Below are 16,050 nucleotides of genomic sequence, written 5' to 3' on the forward strand. Positions count from 1 at the left end.
TTTTGCCTCCTTTTCAGTCCGACGTCGACCCTCGAATATCAGACAAAGAGTTCGACGCGTTTACCTGAGTTGGGTAATAACGTCACTTTGCTTTCACTTTCACCAAGTGTGGGTTTCTGGGAAATCACGTGACCACGAACCTACTTTAACACTTTAAATTACGAAATGGAATGATGCTGATACTGGAGTGTTTTGACTTTTTTTTTTTTAAATGTCTTTCTTAAATATCAACAATTTAGTTTCCTTTAATATGAAAATAATGCAAACTTACTATTAGGGGTGGCAGCTCACAATTCGCTACAATATTCCATATGGCGATATAACAATTATTGATACATGGGTCAAGAAATATTTCTACACTATTGTACTATCCAAGTAATAAACATAAAACACAAGCTTTTTCATCCTTTTGCTATGATATGAATTGAGTTTATCATTAGTAGACGTCCAATTTGTTTGAAGTGGGAGGGTGGCAGTGAATGAACATTCGTTCGTTCGCTGCCATCCCTCACACTTCAAACGGATTGGACGTCGACCGCAGTCAATGACAACCAATGAGTATAATTTGGGGGCGTTTTAGGCTATTTGGTGTTGATATTCGGGTTTCAGAACAGGAAGTGACCCGGAATCTCCCCAAATGAATGGGCAGTGACTCAAATTCAACAAGAAGTGTCCTGTAAATGCCCCGAAAATCGAAACGGATTCCTGCGTATCCTCTCGTTTCGATTTAAGCGAATGTTTATTTGCCTCTTCCGGTCAAAATGGATTGGGGGTCTCGTGCCGTCAATGGCAGCCATTGAGTGAAGAGAGACTCTTCTCGTGGAAGATTTTGGTAGAAACTTGGTTCCTTTTGATTTTTGAAATAAGTGACACCTTCTTAAAACGAGATATGGATTCTTAGCGGGAGCATATCGCTAGTCTTTTGGGATACAAAGTATCACGATATTCACCATTTTGATATTTTGTCACACTCCAATTGGATGTCTACTCATGATAAACTCATTGGTGGGAGAGTGCCTCTTCATTCATTGGATCGGACGTCTGGTGCCGTCAGTGGCGACGAATGAGTTAAACTGTCTCGAACGGGAAGACAAAATGTTCCTCAGCTTCTCTTTAATGCTTTTTGTGGACAATTAGACGCGTCTTAGCGCGAAACTTGAAGTCAAGGAACGAGCAAATTTTGAGGAGTGGACTGACACGGGATCGAGGACCAGGTGGACCAAAAAGCAGGGAAAAACAAAAACAAGGCAGGGTGGCGTTGAACTCAAAATGCTTTCATTATCGTGACAAAAAAACAATCCATGCAAAAGACAATGTGATCCAAAAAGGCAAAGTCCAAACAAAACTCAGGAGTACAAACTAAACTGGGAAACAGGGAAACATTAGGGCAAGGACGTAAAACTTGAGAACAGACGCTGTCAATGGTGCTCGGGTAGACAATGACACAACAAGAACAGACAGCACGTGGGGATCTTAAATACAGACAAGGGGTTACGAGACAACTAGACACAGGTGGGTGACACAAAAGGCAGTAGATTGGTCAACACACAAGGAGCATGCCACAACAGGTGAAATGAGTGGGTAATAACATGGACAAAACTCAACACAAGGCATGACAGGAACAGCTTGGATTGGCGTTCAAGTGGTAAATCGACATTAGGTCATCTTTTCCAATCTTGTCCTGGTCTGCCTATTCTTTGTGAAGGCATATCGATAACCCATAGGTGTCATGGTTAGAGGAATATTTAGATTTTGATGCAGATATAAGCTGTGTAGTTTGTGTTGGGTATTTTTTCTGAAGGACGTCGGGGTTCCTTGGAGTCGGAATGAAAAGAGAAGACACTACCGTTTCAGATGAACAAATAAAAGCTTTATTTGCACAGAAATCCTATGTGTCCTGTTTTAACAGCAGTTTTTCTCTCACGAGTCCGGAGGAGAAGATCACATAGCCCCTACCCGCTGTTGTTAATCTTACTTAAAAAAATAATAATAATAATAATTAGTTACATATTACTTCTCCCAAAAAGTAATTGAGTTAGTAACCAGTTATCTGAATGTAAGAGTAATTAGTTACTTGGCAAAATAACTGGTGTTACCATTCATGTTTTTTTTCCATTCCCAAGAAAAAAAAAAAAAACATAATAACTAGGGCTGTCAAAATTATCGCGTTAACGGCCGTTAATTAATTTTTTAAATTAATCACGTTAAAATATTTGACGTAATTAACGCACTTGCCCAGCTCAGACAGATTTAAATGGCAGTAGAGTAAAAGGCCCACTTGTTAATTGTGTTTTGCGGACTTTTGCTGCCCTCTGCTGGCGCTTGGGTGCGACTGATTTTATAGTGTAAGTAATAAATATTGACATCAACAATGGCGGGCTACTAGTTTATTTTTTGATTGAAAATTTTACAAATTTTATTAAAACGAAAACATTAAGAGGGGTTTTAATATAAAATTTCTATAACTTGTACTAACATTTTTCTTTTAAGAACTACAAGTCTTTCTATCCATGGATCACTTTAACAGAATGTTAATAATGTTAATGCCATCTTGTTGATTTATTGTTATAATAAACAAATACAGTCCTTATGTACCGCATGTTGAATACATATATCCATCTTATGTCTCATCTTTCCGTTCCAACAATAATTTAAAGAAAAATATGGCATATTATAGAGATGGTTTGAATTGCGATTAACTAATTTTTAAGCTGTAATTAACTCGATTAAAATTTTTTATCTTTTGACAGCCCTAATAATAACCTTTGCTATGTTTGGAAGTCATTTAATGTTGTGAATCAACCTTTAAAAGTTGTTAAAATTGCTCCCGTTATTGCCCTTTTGTCTACTTTCGACATGTGAAAGTTTTAAAACTGTTTCATCATATAACAATAGATTCAAGTCAAGATTTTGCCAATTTAGGAGTATTTTAAATAAATAGTTACTTAGGTTCGCTGAAGGTTCTCTACAACAGCGCCTTCCTGAGAAGTCTACTGCTTTAAGATGGCAGCTGTTTACTAATGCCGGCGAGTCTATCATTTCGCATCTAGTTCTCTAAACATTGTGCTAACGCCAACGTGGCCGTCATTTCGCATCTAATTCTATATACATGTGATATCTACTGTAGCATCATGTGGGTGTGGTTTGTAGGTTATTGGCTACAGTCAGGTATTATTGGAGCCACTTAGCATCGCGTTTGCAACGGCGTCACAAGTCCATTGCCTCCTCCCCAGTCCCGCTCTGGTCTCTCATCTCTGTCAGTCCGTGTCTCTCAAACTTTTCTCATGTCATTCAACTAACGTAGTAACACATAGTACCGCACGCCTTTACATGCTCAGTAACGGTAACGGCGTTGCCAAGAAAAACTACAGAAAAAAATAACGCCGTAATTAACAACACTGCTGTTGGCCCACACAGCTGTCTGTAACTTTCCTGTCCTCGAAGTATTCCCATACCAGTGACTTCCTTTTCTTTAATGGGGGGAAAAAGTTCAGGTGTTTCATGTCTTCCCGCCAACGTGCAGCACAGCTGAGTCACTGACACTGACCGACAACACGAGGTGGAGGGGTGAGCTCTGCATTTTTGGGACTTAAAAAATAGCTAATAACGTACTGTATTGACGGTATGACAGAAAATTTTAGCGGTTCTGAAACCTTGACGTTTTCATACCACGGTATACCTTAAACCGGTAACCGGCACATGCCTTGTCCACATTAACTACAAATCTCATCTTTTCAAATCCAGGATGATGAGAAAGCGCTTGCGTGGAGACATTTCGCTCGTCTTCCTACGCCTGTAAGACAAAGAGGACAAGAAATATTGACTCCGCCTTCAAAGAAGAACACAGCGATCGGGTCGGACTTACCGTGGGAAGGTGTCTCACTCGGGAGCGGGCTCGGCTAAAGGGGTCTCGGCAGTAGGAGAAGCGGCTTCGGGAGCACTCTCGGAGGAAGATTGCTCAGAAGTCGCTGCCAAAAGGCAAACAAATGGAAAAATTTGGTGGACATCAGACCTCCACTTTGGCTTTGTTTAGCTTCAAGAAAAGATTTTTACTTACCAGCTAGGGTGTAATCGGCTGCAATCGAATGACAAAAGCAAAGTGGCGGTCAACAGCAACTAAAGAAATTGCTGATGGAGTAAACGTCTCTTACTAAAGATGTCCCGATCGGGTCCGATCACATCATTTTCAAAGTATCGGAATCGGCAAAAAAATATCGGACATGCCTTTTTTATATACTGTATTTTTTTTTTTTCAATTAAATCGTTTTCTAATTGCATTTAACGTTACAGACAAAATGTCTTACACTCATCCAGAGTCTTTAGTTTTGGCTTAAAGTAGTATTTGTCAAGTTTATCGCGTCAACAGCGGTTATAACATTAAAATATTTGACGCAATTAACGCATGCGCTGCACTACCCACTCACGCATTGTCGCGTTCAATCTATAATAGCATCGTAATGCGTTTACATAGACCTAAAAGGCAACGTAAAATGAGTAGAGAGAATTTTGGCAGCCTTTAAAGCCATTTTTTTAATTGGCTAAAGCCTTACAATCCCTCTCTCGGCGATTAGAAATATCGTGGGAAGCATTGTGAGGAAGAAAGGTAGTAGTTGATCTTTTTCTTAACACCCTATTTTATTTCCCAACGCTGAGAAGATATATCAATTGGTACCATTACGCACAGTCATGGTTGCACTTCCCATCATGCATTTGGGCAGAACTTAAATAGCTGCAGTATCATTTACTGAAAGCTCATAAAACTCCACTAGATGGCAATATTTAGTCACAATATACAAAGTCACATTTATCCTTTAAGAATTACACGTCTTTCTATCCGTGGATCCCTCTCGCAGAAAGAATGTTAATAATGTAAATGCCATCTTGAGGATTTATTGTCATAATAAACAAATACAGTACTTATGTACTGTATGTTGAATGTATATATTCGAGTTTTATTCATTTTTTTTCTTAATGCCTTGCCAAAATGCATATGATCGGGAAAAATTATCGGGAATGATTGGAATTCGTATATCGGGATCGGCAGATAATCAAACTATAACGATTGGGATCGGATCGGCAGCAAAAAAACATGATCGGAACAACCCTATCTCTTACCTTTTCTGCATTTGACGACGATGATCGCAAGGGTCAGGGCGAGGAACGCCAACGGGATGCCAACAGCCACCCCAGTCTTCCTCCTTTCTTCCGCTTCACAAAGCAACAGAAGTGTTGTCGTCTTCATTTGACGAGAACAGAACTTCTGCGCGCCACTCACCTTCAATGCGCTCATTGCTCAAGATCTTCGCATGGTCCAACGGGACGACGACGTCCTCCGGGACGCCGGCCAGCTGGAAGACGCACTCGTATTTGGCGTTGGCGTCCACCGCTTTGAGGTCGGTAGTAGTCTGGAAGGTCCCGTCGTGGTTGGGGAGGGTCTCGCTCATCTCCACGTCCTCAAAGAGCTCCTCGCCGTCCTTCTTCCAAAACAGGGTGGCCTCCCTGGGGTAGAAACCCGTGGCGTGGCAAGTCACCGGTGACCGTGATGTCTTCTGCAGCAGGGAGATCCGCGGAAGCTCTGCCACGTGCGTGATGGACAACATGGAGACAATCTTGAAAAAATTGGAGATGAAAGGACAAAAAATGCAGAGAATATTTTCAGAGAAAAGACAGTAACAGTGTATGAGGAGGAAGAGTGACAGCTGTAGGAGGTGGTGGTGTGCTAATATTCTACCTGTTCTCATGAGGAAGTCCCTCCCATTGCTCAAGTGCTTCTTCAAGTAAGAAGGACATTCCTCAGTGAAATAATACTTCTTCAATTGCTTATAATCGTCCAGTTTGTCCCACTTTTGTTTGGTGATGACAGCTTGCGGCTTGACCGCAATCCACCTCAATCCCTTCAAATCAAACAATATAAAGTCTTCTCCGTCGTAAGAAAAGTGTTCCCATCCGTCCACCTCGCCGGTCTCATCGTCCCATTCGCAGCCTGACATCCGCTGGATCATGTGAACACCTGAGAGAAAGGCACGTGATGGCGTGTCCGGAGATAAGCCAACGTCTGCTGAAAACGGTGCATGAAATGTTTTAAAATGCTCCTAAATTGGACGGCAACAAACCTCCAGTTTGGTTGAAGCGCTCTTGAAGAATTTCAATGCTGGCTTTGTAGGTCTGCTGATTGCCAAGACTAATGTGTGTGTTTCTGTCCCAGTAGTGCGGATCCTTGGCTGTGATTTTGTTCATCCAGTCCTGTTTGGGTCGATACTTCCTGCTCTTGCTGTCGTAGTGGGTAATCTGAACACCGTCAATATAACCCACCTCCAAGTATTCTGGGAAGTTTGGAATTCGAGATGATGCTGTGCGGATATACTTGAGTGTGTGAATCACTGAAAGAAAAAGGAAAAACATTGGTTAATCTGATATCCCAAAATCTTCTACTAATCCCTTTTGAAATGATTTGAACACCGTAACACCTGAAAACATTTGTATCGTTTTCCTCATCATTTATGTAGCCTTTCATTTCAAAAGCAGCAGTGTCATGTCCAAAGAAATGGACATCATTTTACAAGTAAATATCGAGGAAACTACTGAAAGTACTCAATGAAACGAGGTGTATTGTGCGTTTTATTCCTTCAAGTTTGGAAGAGAAATTGGTCAACTGTGTAAAACAACTATCTCAAATAGTGTTTATGTAAAGTCACGGCTGCCATTGATGGCGATAGACGTCCAATTCCTTTTTGACTAGGAGAAGCATTCGTTCATTCGCCCCTCCCAGTCAAAAGGAATTGGACGTCTATTGTTGTCAATGGCAGGCCATGAGTTCAAAAAGAAACTCATTTGTTTGCTGCAATAATCTAGTATTTTTGTATTTATTTAAATGTTCTCAAATGACCTGGTATGACCAGGACATGTCCCCCAAATGTCCCCAAATGACCTGATATGACCAGGAAATGCCCTCAAATTACCTGCTATGACCAAGACATCTCCCCCAAATGTCCCCAAATGACCTGATATGACCAGGACATCTACCCCAAATGACCTGATATGACCAGGACATGTCACCAAATGACCTGATATGACCAGGACATCTACCCCAAATGACCTGTTATGACCAGGACATGTCCCTAAATGACCTGATATGAACAGGACATGTCCCCCAAATGGCCCCAAATGACCTGATTTGACCAGAGCATGTCCCCCCCAAATGTCCCTAAATGACCTGATACAGGACATGTCCCCCAAATGTCCCCAAATGACCTGACATGAGCAGGACATTTACCCCAAGTGACCTGATATGACCAGGACATGTCCCTAAATGACCTGATATGACCTGGACATGTCCCCCAAATGTCCCCAAAAGACCTGATATGACCAGAGCATGTCCCCCAAATGTCCCCAAATGACCTGATATGACCAGAGCATGTCCCCCAAATGTCCCCAAATGACCTAATATGACCAGTGCATGTCCCCCCAAATGACCTGATATGAGTAGGACATGTCCCCAAATGAAGAACATGTCCCCAAATGAAGAACATGTCCCCAAATAACCTGAAATGACCAGGACATGTCTCCCAAATGACCTGATATGACCAGGACATGTCTCCCAAATGACCTGATATGACCAGGACATCTCCCCCAATGTCCCCAAATGAGCTCATATGACCAGGTCATGTCCCCCAAATGTCCTGATATGACCAGGACATGTTCTGGTGTCCAAATAATTCAATTTTAGACTCATCTGTCCTAAGAAAATTATTCCAGAAGTCCTGGACTTTTTCTACATTCATTCTGGCAAACTTCAGTCTGGCCTTCATGTTCTTCTTGGAGAGCAAATGTTTCCTCTTTGCACACTTCCCATGAATGTTAAATTTGTTTAGTCTCTTTCTGATTGTAGAGGCGTGCACTTTCACATCAACAGTAGCAAGAGCCTGAGCTAGGTCCCGTGATGACATTTTAGGGTTTTTCATTTTTTCTTTTAGCAACTTGCGGTCTGTTCTCGGGGTGAACTTGCTTGGACGGCCAGACCTGGGCATATTGCAGTTGATTTGAATCTCCACCACTTGTAGACTATTTTCCCAACAGTGGACTGGCCGAATTTATATTCTTTTGAGATCTTTTGAAATCCCTTATCAGACTCATAAGCATCTACAATCTTCTTTTTGAAGGCCTCGGACGGCTCCTTTCATCTCACCGTGGTGTTTTCTCTCACTTCAACAGTCAGTCACTGTTGAAAGTATTCTGCGTTGAGGGGTGGGGCAAACTTTCTTCAGACCGCTGCAAAAGACTAGTAGATGGCTACAAAAAGCGTCTCACTGAAGTTATTTCAGCCAAAGGGGGTAACACTAGCTATTAGATGGTAGGGTGTCCTAACTTTTTCCTCAGTTAGAATATGCATTTTTGTCTGGTTTAATGAGTAAAACAATATTAATTTTTGTTGTTTATCTGCAATTAAATCACTTTATTTCCCAGAAATGAAGAAAAACATCAGAGATTAGACATTAACATGTGAGCGTTTCTTAATAAAGAACTGAATATTTAATAGGGTGTCCTCTTTTTTTCACATGACTGTAGCTATTTTCCTTATAATCGTAAAATGATTTCCTCACCCGTGTAGCGATAATTGTCGTATCACAATATTGTGAGACCATCTGGATCATGAGCATTGTCACGCAAATCATATCAGGAGGTTCCCACCTATAATTCGCAGGTATTAGAAGAATTGCCCAATGAACAACTGAAAAAATGAAATTAAAAAAAAAAAAAAAATCAAATTGGAAATGAAAAGGAAACACTTTTTAAACATTTTTGAAAGAGGAAAACCATAATTTTAAGGCCTTCAGTTCAAATTGTAAATATACGTGTGATCAGTATTTTAAATCATTTCATTAAAGCTATTGCGTGAAAACTCGACGGATTTGAAAACAGACGGTCAGAAATGATTCATTCGGACGACTTCTCTTTACCCCCAAAATGTATTTGAGTCATAATCCACTTTCAAAACAGTGCCCCCCCCCAACAGGACCTCTGAGCTTGAATATTTCCACTTGACATCTTGAGGTAAACTTTGAAGCGAGCATTGCTTCGTAAAGTGCGTCACAGTCGAACAAGATGATGAGGAAATGGACTTACCGGGCTTGACGTTTTTAATTTGTACAGCCACAAGCAAAAGTGCCACCAACTCCTTCATCTTGCACATTTTTGCCTCCTTTTCAGTCCGACGTCGAAAAAGAGTTCGACGCGCTAACCTGAGCTTGGTTATGACGTCACTTTGCTTTCACTTTCGCCAAATGTGCCGTTCTGGGAAAACACGTGACCTTGAATGGGCGGGAACCTACTTTAACACTTTAAATTACGAAATGAAACACCGGTACTTTTTTATTTTATTTTATTTTTTATTTCTATTTTTATTTTATTATTAACATCATTATTAATTAAATATGAACAATTTATTTTCCTTTAATATGAAATTACTGCAAACTTACAATTAGGGGTGGGAACCTCTCGGGATCTCACGATTCGCTTCAATATTTCTTATGGCGATATAACCATTATCGATGCATGGGTCGGGAAATATTTCTACACTATTTTACTATACAAGTAATAAACATTAAAAAACAAGCTTTTTCATCCTTCTGCTGTGATATGAATGGAGTTTTTCAGGGACCACACGAATTGACTCAAAATTTGAGAATACAGTTTTTACTAATAATTCTTGGTCATGTATTACCTTTAACCCTTTCAATTAGAACGGTGACTACAGTGGACAGCTATTTAAAAGTTGGAATTTAAGATTTTTAACCCTTTGTGGAGCAAGTGACTACTTTTGGTCGTTAAAAAAACACAAAATTATCAGCGCTTATTGTGACATATTTTTATATTTATTGTGGGTTTATGTTATTTTCATAATCATTAATAAATGTAATATAAATTTGTACAATTTTAATAAAAAAGTAATGAAATTAAATCAATAAAAACAAAAATACAGGCTGGTTACAGCTTCATGTAAATTTCTAAAGTTTTTTGTTTGTTTTTTTACCCCCCCATCGTATTGAATTCATGCATGCCATTGACATTAATAGACGTCTCATTCATTTTAACAGGGAAGACTAGCTGAAAATAAATTCAAATGAGCTGTCCCGAGCCGATTGCGGAGTCTCACTCTCCCTCCCTCCATCCCTACCTGCTCTTTGTTGGTTAGGCAGTGAGTGCACTCGAGTTGCTATTTAAAGTTAACAATGATTGACTGACGTTGATGCTTGATCTTGCCAGAGAAGCGAGCTTCAAAGTGTTGCATGCGTCAATCATCGTTTTACTTTTAAACAGTTACTGTGGCAACCCATTGTGTGAAAGTGAGATGTTTGAGCGGATTTGAGTGGACTCACTCAATGAAGCATTTAATAAAGCCAAGCATTTTTCTGCTTTTTCTTGTTTAAAAATAATTTGAAGTGCTTAAATTTGCATTTTCTTTTAAATTATACTTTGGGAAATAAGTGAAACAAACATGTCTTACATATCTATCTCTTTCCAATGCTAAATCTGAATAAATACATTGAACACCCACCCCGAAAAAAATTGGGGGGTATTTGGCTACTCCGTGGTTTTCACTTATCGCGGTGATGTTTCTTCTGATAACTTCCACAACACCACTCTGTCAATTAGTAATCTAACTACCTGAGTTGGTGTTTTATGTTTTGAATAAAGATGGAAAATGGCTCAAAGTTGACACCAATATTGCAATTTTTTGCTCACTTGAATGTAGCGCTTTGGTGTCGTCTGTTCAACTTTCTGCAACTTTCATAAGAGCACAAATTGCGACTCATTATCGCAAATTGTAACTTTCCACTCATGTGCAAAGTGGACGGATGCATGGCTTTCGGATTGGTCAGCACTTTCAATTTGACAAACCGTGAAGAGAAACGCGTTTGGTCGACGATGAGACGCGTCCTAATGCTTTGAACAGAAAGCAAAAACTCGTTTCTGTGAAAAAAAAACAACATCAGGTCTTTTCCAAATTTACCAAATCTGGACGTTTAGTGTCGTCAATAGACCCTACCCACCGACGTCACAAAATCACGTGCTCGCTGTATGGTTCCGCCCCCTTGTCCGTCATTTTGTGTCTGTATTATCAATGGTCTCAATTGATCGAGCAATTTATAATGCATTTCATGGAAGACCCGGTGCTTTCGGATGCCGTAAACTCACTTGATTCGTTGCATAAAAGGCGTTATGTGGAAAAGCTTCAGTTTATCCATTCGCCAGATCCATATTTGATGCCTAAATCGATGTTTTTCGACCCGCTGTCTCCGCCGTATTTGCCTGACATCTGCTAGCTACCCTGATATGTACAACTATCTTGTCCACACAAAATCAGCCTATTCTCACGAAAGTTTGAAAAACTTTAAGAGCTTGCAGGCTTATAAATACTTCGTTGCTGGTTGGGTGAAACAGGTCCTCGTCCACGAAAATTCGGCAGGAATCTATCTTGTGCTTGGAAAGGTGAGTTACGAAATTTTCAATTCAAAATCTTTTGTTATTGCTAACATCCACTGTCAAGTCTAATGTATTTCATGTCGTTTGTCAATGGAGTTAGGGCTTTTAATGTTTATATGGTAAATTTAGCGATAGCACTCTCACTACATACATACGTGTATGTTGTCGGCGATTAGCCTAGCGATGATCTTAATTGTGGTTGTCAGCCCAAAACCCTCTAAATATATATTAAATGCATCTTACCAGATATAAAATGACTACTTCATAATCTGTGGTAATCGTTTGGAGCCCAGTTTTCTCGTCGAATTGCAGCAGCCCATCTCGCTCTCTTCTCTCCGGGTCTCTCGGAATCCGGTAGAACTTCAAGTCTCTCCGTCTTCTCCGTCTATCTTCTCTGTTATTGCAACCGACCGCCACACACGCCGTCACCATTTTGATTATTAATGTTAACGAGCAGAAAAACACGTCGTAAATAGGAGGAATGTACGTAGCCGTAACAGGTAATCATGATGTGTTGACGGACAATTGGGCGGCACCAGTCAGGAGGAAGGAGTTGTGACGTCACGTGGGTAGGGTCTATAGCAGCCAATGAGTTAAAAAAACAACAACATTTTTTCATCATATGAGTAAGTTGCCAGGGGTTTATCACTAGTAGACGTCCAATGATCCAATGACGGTCGTTCATTGGCTGTGAACTCTTCCACTTCCAATGGATTGGACGTCTAACGCCGTCAATGGCAGACAATGAGTTCAACCGTGTCCTGCCAAGCTATGATAGAGTTGTGGAATTCATTCATTCAATTCAGCAAATTCAATAAAGTGAGTATGTAGTAATTTAGTATTCCAAGGAAGATATTGCGTGTTTTGTATTGGTACAATATCGGTCGATACCACACTGCCGGCTCTATTAATCGATATCAAGAGCCCAAAAAAAATGGTACTGGTGCAACACTATTTTGTAACCAGTAAGAGTTGATGAAGGAGCTTCCTGTTTTTTCCACTAGAGAGCAGCAGAGTGCCACTAAAACCAGTTTATTGTGGGCGTCAAACAGCATTTGGTGATTTTCAGTAGCGTATGCTTTTTATTCATGTGTTTAAAATATCGCGATTATTCTTGACGATAGATGATATATTTGTTCAACATGTGTCAACACTGCCCCTTTTCCTACCCCCTCTTTACCGCTCTTTCTGTGCATATGCTGACTGCGCTTGTGTTGCATTTACGTGTAAGGTATGCCGGTTGTAAAAAGGAATGTGCCTGGTGCTACGGTGAATGGAGGCAGCGAGGCGGACGCCAATGAGTGTCATTCTGGCATTCGCCAAACGCTGACATCCGTAGACCTGCGGGGATTACAGTACTGATGTGGTTTTGGAGGCTTCTGGTTCCAGCGGCGCAAGAGGAGAAGAGCAATTGGCGTGTGTTGTTTTCCACAAGTTGTTGTGGTTGTCAGTGCTCAAAAATCATATCAAGTCATTTTGTTTTAAAGTACTCCTTGCCGAATTTATTCTCTAATGTGTTTTTATTTCTATTTCTTAATTGATTGTCACTCTTTTAAAGCAACACTAGGGAACTTTTCAACCTTTAAAAAATATTTTCATAACATTTGTGATAATATGTCGACTGACAACTAGTTGAATAACACTTCAGGGAGTCTCTTTCACTTTCACCGGCAATAATTATCTTTGAGGAAGGTGGCTGGAACCCTGCCACACACACACACACACACACAAAAAAACATACAAATGTGCTGACTGATTTACAGCATACGCCACTTCCCCCTTTCCCAATTCATTATAAAGGCAAAAATCGATGCTAACACTTTCATGCGAAATCTGCAAAGATGGCTGAGCAACAAAAGGGATAAAAAGTTTTATTTGAGGAGGGAAAAAAAGGATAGAAGGACACTCAAAAACAAACATTGACCTGGCTTTCACTCGCTGGTGTGAAGCTATGCTATGCTGCTAACCGTCATGTGCTATTGTTTAGCCACAACTGTATTAATTACCTTATTACTAATCATCCGTCACACAGCTGCCGGAAACAGAAATGTTGTTACATCCATCTGTAGGCGACAGGCTGTTCAGGATTTTACGGTACTATGAGCTCATGCGCTAGTCCTCATGGGAAACACCGTCTTCCTCAAGGCAAAACACTACCGCTTTTGTCCACCAGTGTCGCTAAAATCAACCAAAACTGAGATGTTACCAAGATTTGCTTGAAATGTTTCTTGCTAAAATTTATATAATGTGAAGCACAGTGAATTATCTTGGTTGAGTTGTGCTTTTCGAATAAACTTGCCTTGCTTTGGTCCAAGTCACCTTATAGCTAGCTAGCTACATTTTTGCACAACCCCACAACCCCTCTGTCTTAGCAGAGAATTGTTTGACCCCGCTCTGGCGCACTCAAGGCTACACTACTTACATGCCCTGAAGCGGGAAATTAAAATCTGTCATTGTTATAAACTCTAAACATGGCGAGTCGTCATAAATTGGGTGCGCAGAAATGAAAAGAAAGAGAGATGAAGACCATAGAGGTGAACGTGAAAAGATTTTAAAAGGGGGACAAAAAGCCAGAGAATTAGGGCTAGAGTTGGCTGTGGACGGTGATGTCGGTAAGTGAACAACAGCGGCTAACACTGAACGGGTTACATTCGCAATCACCGTGACCAGAGCCTGATTCGAGTCCGTCACCGGACGCTTGTGGCCTATTGAGCAGTGGTATGACATGCTTCTCGTGTTGAGCCGAGGAGAGAGAAGGTGATGGGAGATCAGGGCTATATGTTCGTCTGTGGGGAGCAAGTGCGCGAGGCTGAACAGACTCTGTTGGATTTATCTTGGGTTTACAACCCACTGTGTATTATAGCAAACGCTAATCCGAATCTATCACCGAAACAGCACAAACGAACCTGTTAACAACCTAGCCATGCACTCCATTGAGTGTGAGCTTGCTCAAAAACTGGATTTCACTGATGTTATAAATGACTTTGCTGTCAAAAAATCTAGGCGCATCACTGTTTGAGGGTTTGATAACCCCACAGGATGTTTAGTTATACTGTTTTGTTGCTTAGCAGGCAGGCGTAGCACTCTCAGTTGTATTGTAATGTAGCCTACATGGGATAATAGATGGAAATTGTTTCTTTATATTGTGTCACATCACATTACGTTCTGGTAAATTGAACCGTCCATCTCAAATTGAATAATTTGAAAATTTACACTGTCATTGCTTGCAAAGCGTTAAAAGTACTGCGTATGTTGTCGTGACAAAAGGGTGGCAGGGGTGGGGCGGGGGGAATTTGGGGGGCCTATAATGGTCTCTTGTCCCCGGGCACCTGACAGCCCTGATCATACATCAAGGGTGTGGGGCGGCTAGGGTTGTTTGGGTGGGGCGGAAGGGTGAGGTGAAAGCTGGCTCCCCACTGCCAGCCCAGTAATTCCTGCACCCCTTTTAATACACCACAAATATTAGACTTCACAGAGCAGCTACGACGAGGGGTGGAGGTAGGATTTGCTGCTGGGAAGAAGTTCCACGCTGCGGTCCAACTGCTCTGTCAGCTGGGCTCTCCTATTTTAATGCATACACAACACTACCCGCCCCACACAACCCCATCACGGTGCTGGGTAGTGGCTGCTAATCAGGGACCTGGCAGCCACAGTAACAGGGTGATGGGTGCCCCCTATACTTTTCTGAATAGTGGGGCTCCAGGGGCAGGGCTCCTAAAGCGGGGCCTTCTCTTCTTCTGGGCTGTCGGATGCGGGGGCTTGGGGCTCCAGTCCTGCACCGCCCCATAGTGTCCTCCTTGGAGCCCAGCGGGCATCGCGGGCGGGCGGTGGCACATCCCCTTGTCCTAGTTTTCTTTTTTTTCTTCTTTTTTTTTTTTTAAACTGTCCTGTTCAGTTGTTTGACACGGAGAATGGAAGTCTAAGTGTCCGATTGGTCTGAACAATTTTAATGTATCACATTGAGAATATGACTTACTCCCATTGTGATCATTCAACATATATCGCTTATTATGATAGAACAGCGAACAGGAAGTGGTTATGGGGGGAACAGAAGAAAAGAAACACAAGAAAAGAAACACAAACAACAACAAGAAATAAATTGAACGCCTAAAGTTACTAACTTTTAATATGTTGGTGCTATCGTCAGCTAGATGTATTTCCAGTTGACACCATGTGGGGGGCCTGTTGACCCGGGAGAGATGGGGAGGGGGGTGGGGAAGTCTATGAGCTAAGTGATTGGGAGGGGTAGATTGTACACAAATCAGCTCTGTGATCTCGAACCCAGTAATCATGTGAATCCCTTGTGCCTGTTGGCAACCGACCCTACGCTGCCCCACCGCCAGTTCCGGCACCGTGAACCCCCTAGCCGAGCGCGCCCAATCACATCCAGCCGCACGCGAGCCCCGACATACACGCGACAGCTACGCAGACGAGCGGGGACACCGTGCAGGTGCCAACCCAGAGCCACGACCTGCGCTCGCTTCCCCCTGATTGGCAGGGGCTGTGCCATGATACCATGACTGGTCTGAGTGAGTTCACGCACGACCAGGTGCAATTAGACACAAA

General features: G+C 41.6%; 1 protein-coding gene across 2 annotated transcripts; it reads right to left on the reverse strand.

Moving 5' to 3' along the window:
- LOC130910471 (major histocompatibility complex class I-related gene protein-like) lies at positions 1 to 9,266 on the reverse strand. 2 transcript variants are annotated; one of them, XM_057827816.1, is made up of 8 exons: positions 9,124 to 9,266; positions 6,114 to 6,380; positions 5,732 to 6,010; positions 5,276 to 5,575; positions 5,116 to 5,208; positions 4,058 to 4,075; positions 3,866 to 3,968; positions 1 to 3,793 (listed from the first exon to the last, which is right to left on the reverse strand). In XM_057827816.1, exons 1-7 carry the CDS (start codon positions 9,188 to 9,190, stop codon positions 3,880 to 3,882), a joined length of 1,113 nt encoding a protein of 370 aa, XP_057683799.1. In that variant the 5' UTR covers positions 9,191 to 9,266; the 3' UTR covers positions 1 to 3,793; positions 3,866 to 3,879. The 2 variants fall into 2 exon arrangements, with proteins under 2 accessions (XP_057683799.1, XP_057683800.1); XM_057827817.1 differs by lacking the exon at positions 4,058 to 4,075.
- Positions 9,267 to 16,050: the final 6,784 nt, after the last annotated feature.

This window comes from Corythoichthys intestinalis, chromosome 22 (genome assembly GCF_030265065.1).
Source record: "Corythoichthys intestinalis isolate RoL2023-P3 chromosome 22, ASM3026506v1, whole genome shotgun sequence".
In the NCBI taxonomy this organism is placed as follows: domain Eukaryota; kingdom Metazoa; phylum Chordata; class Actinopteri; order Syngnathiformes; family Syngnathidae; genus Corythoichthys; species Corythoichthys intestinalis.

Bases quoted from the DNA above. Each gene is read 5' to 3' on its own strand.
- LOC130910471 (XM_057827816.1), bottom strand. From the start codon at position 9,190: ATGTGCAAGATGAAGGAGTTGGTGGCACTTTTGCTTGTGGCTGTACAA. The intron at 6,381-9,123 runs GTAAGTCCATTT...TTTTTCTTTCAG, and splicing joins AATTAAAAACGTCAAGCCCG to TGATTCACACACTCAAGTAT. The intron at 5,576-5,731 runs GTAGAATATTAG...CGCACGTGGCAG, and splicing joins GGACTTCCTCATGAGAACAG to AGCTTCCGCGGATCTCCCTG.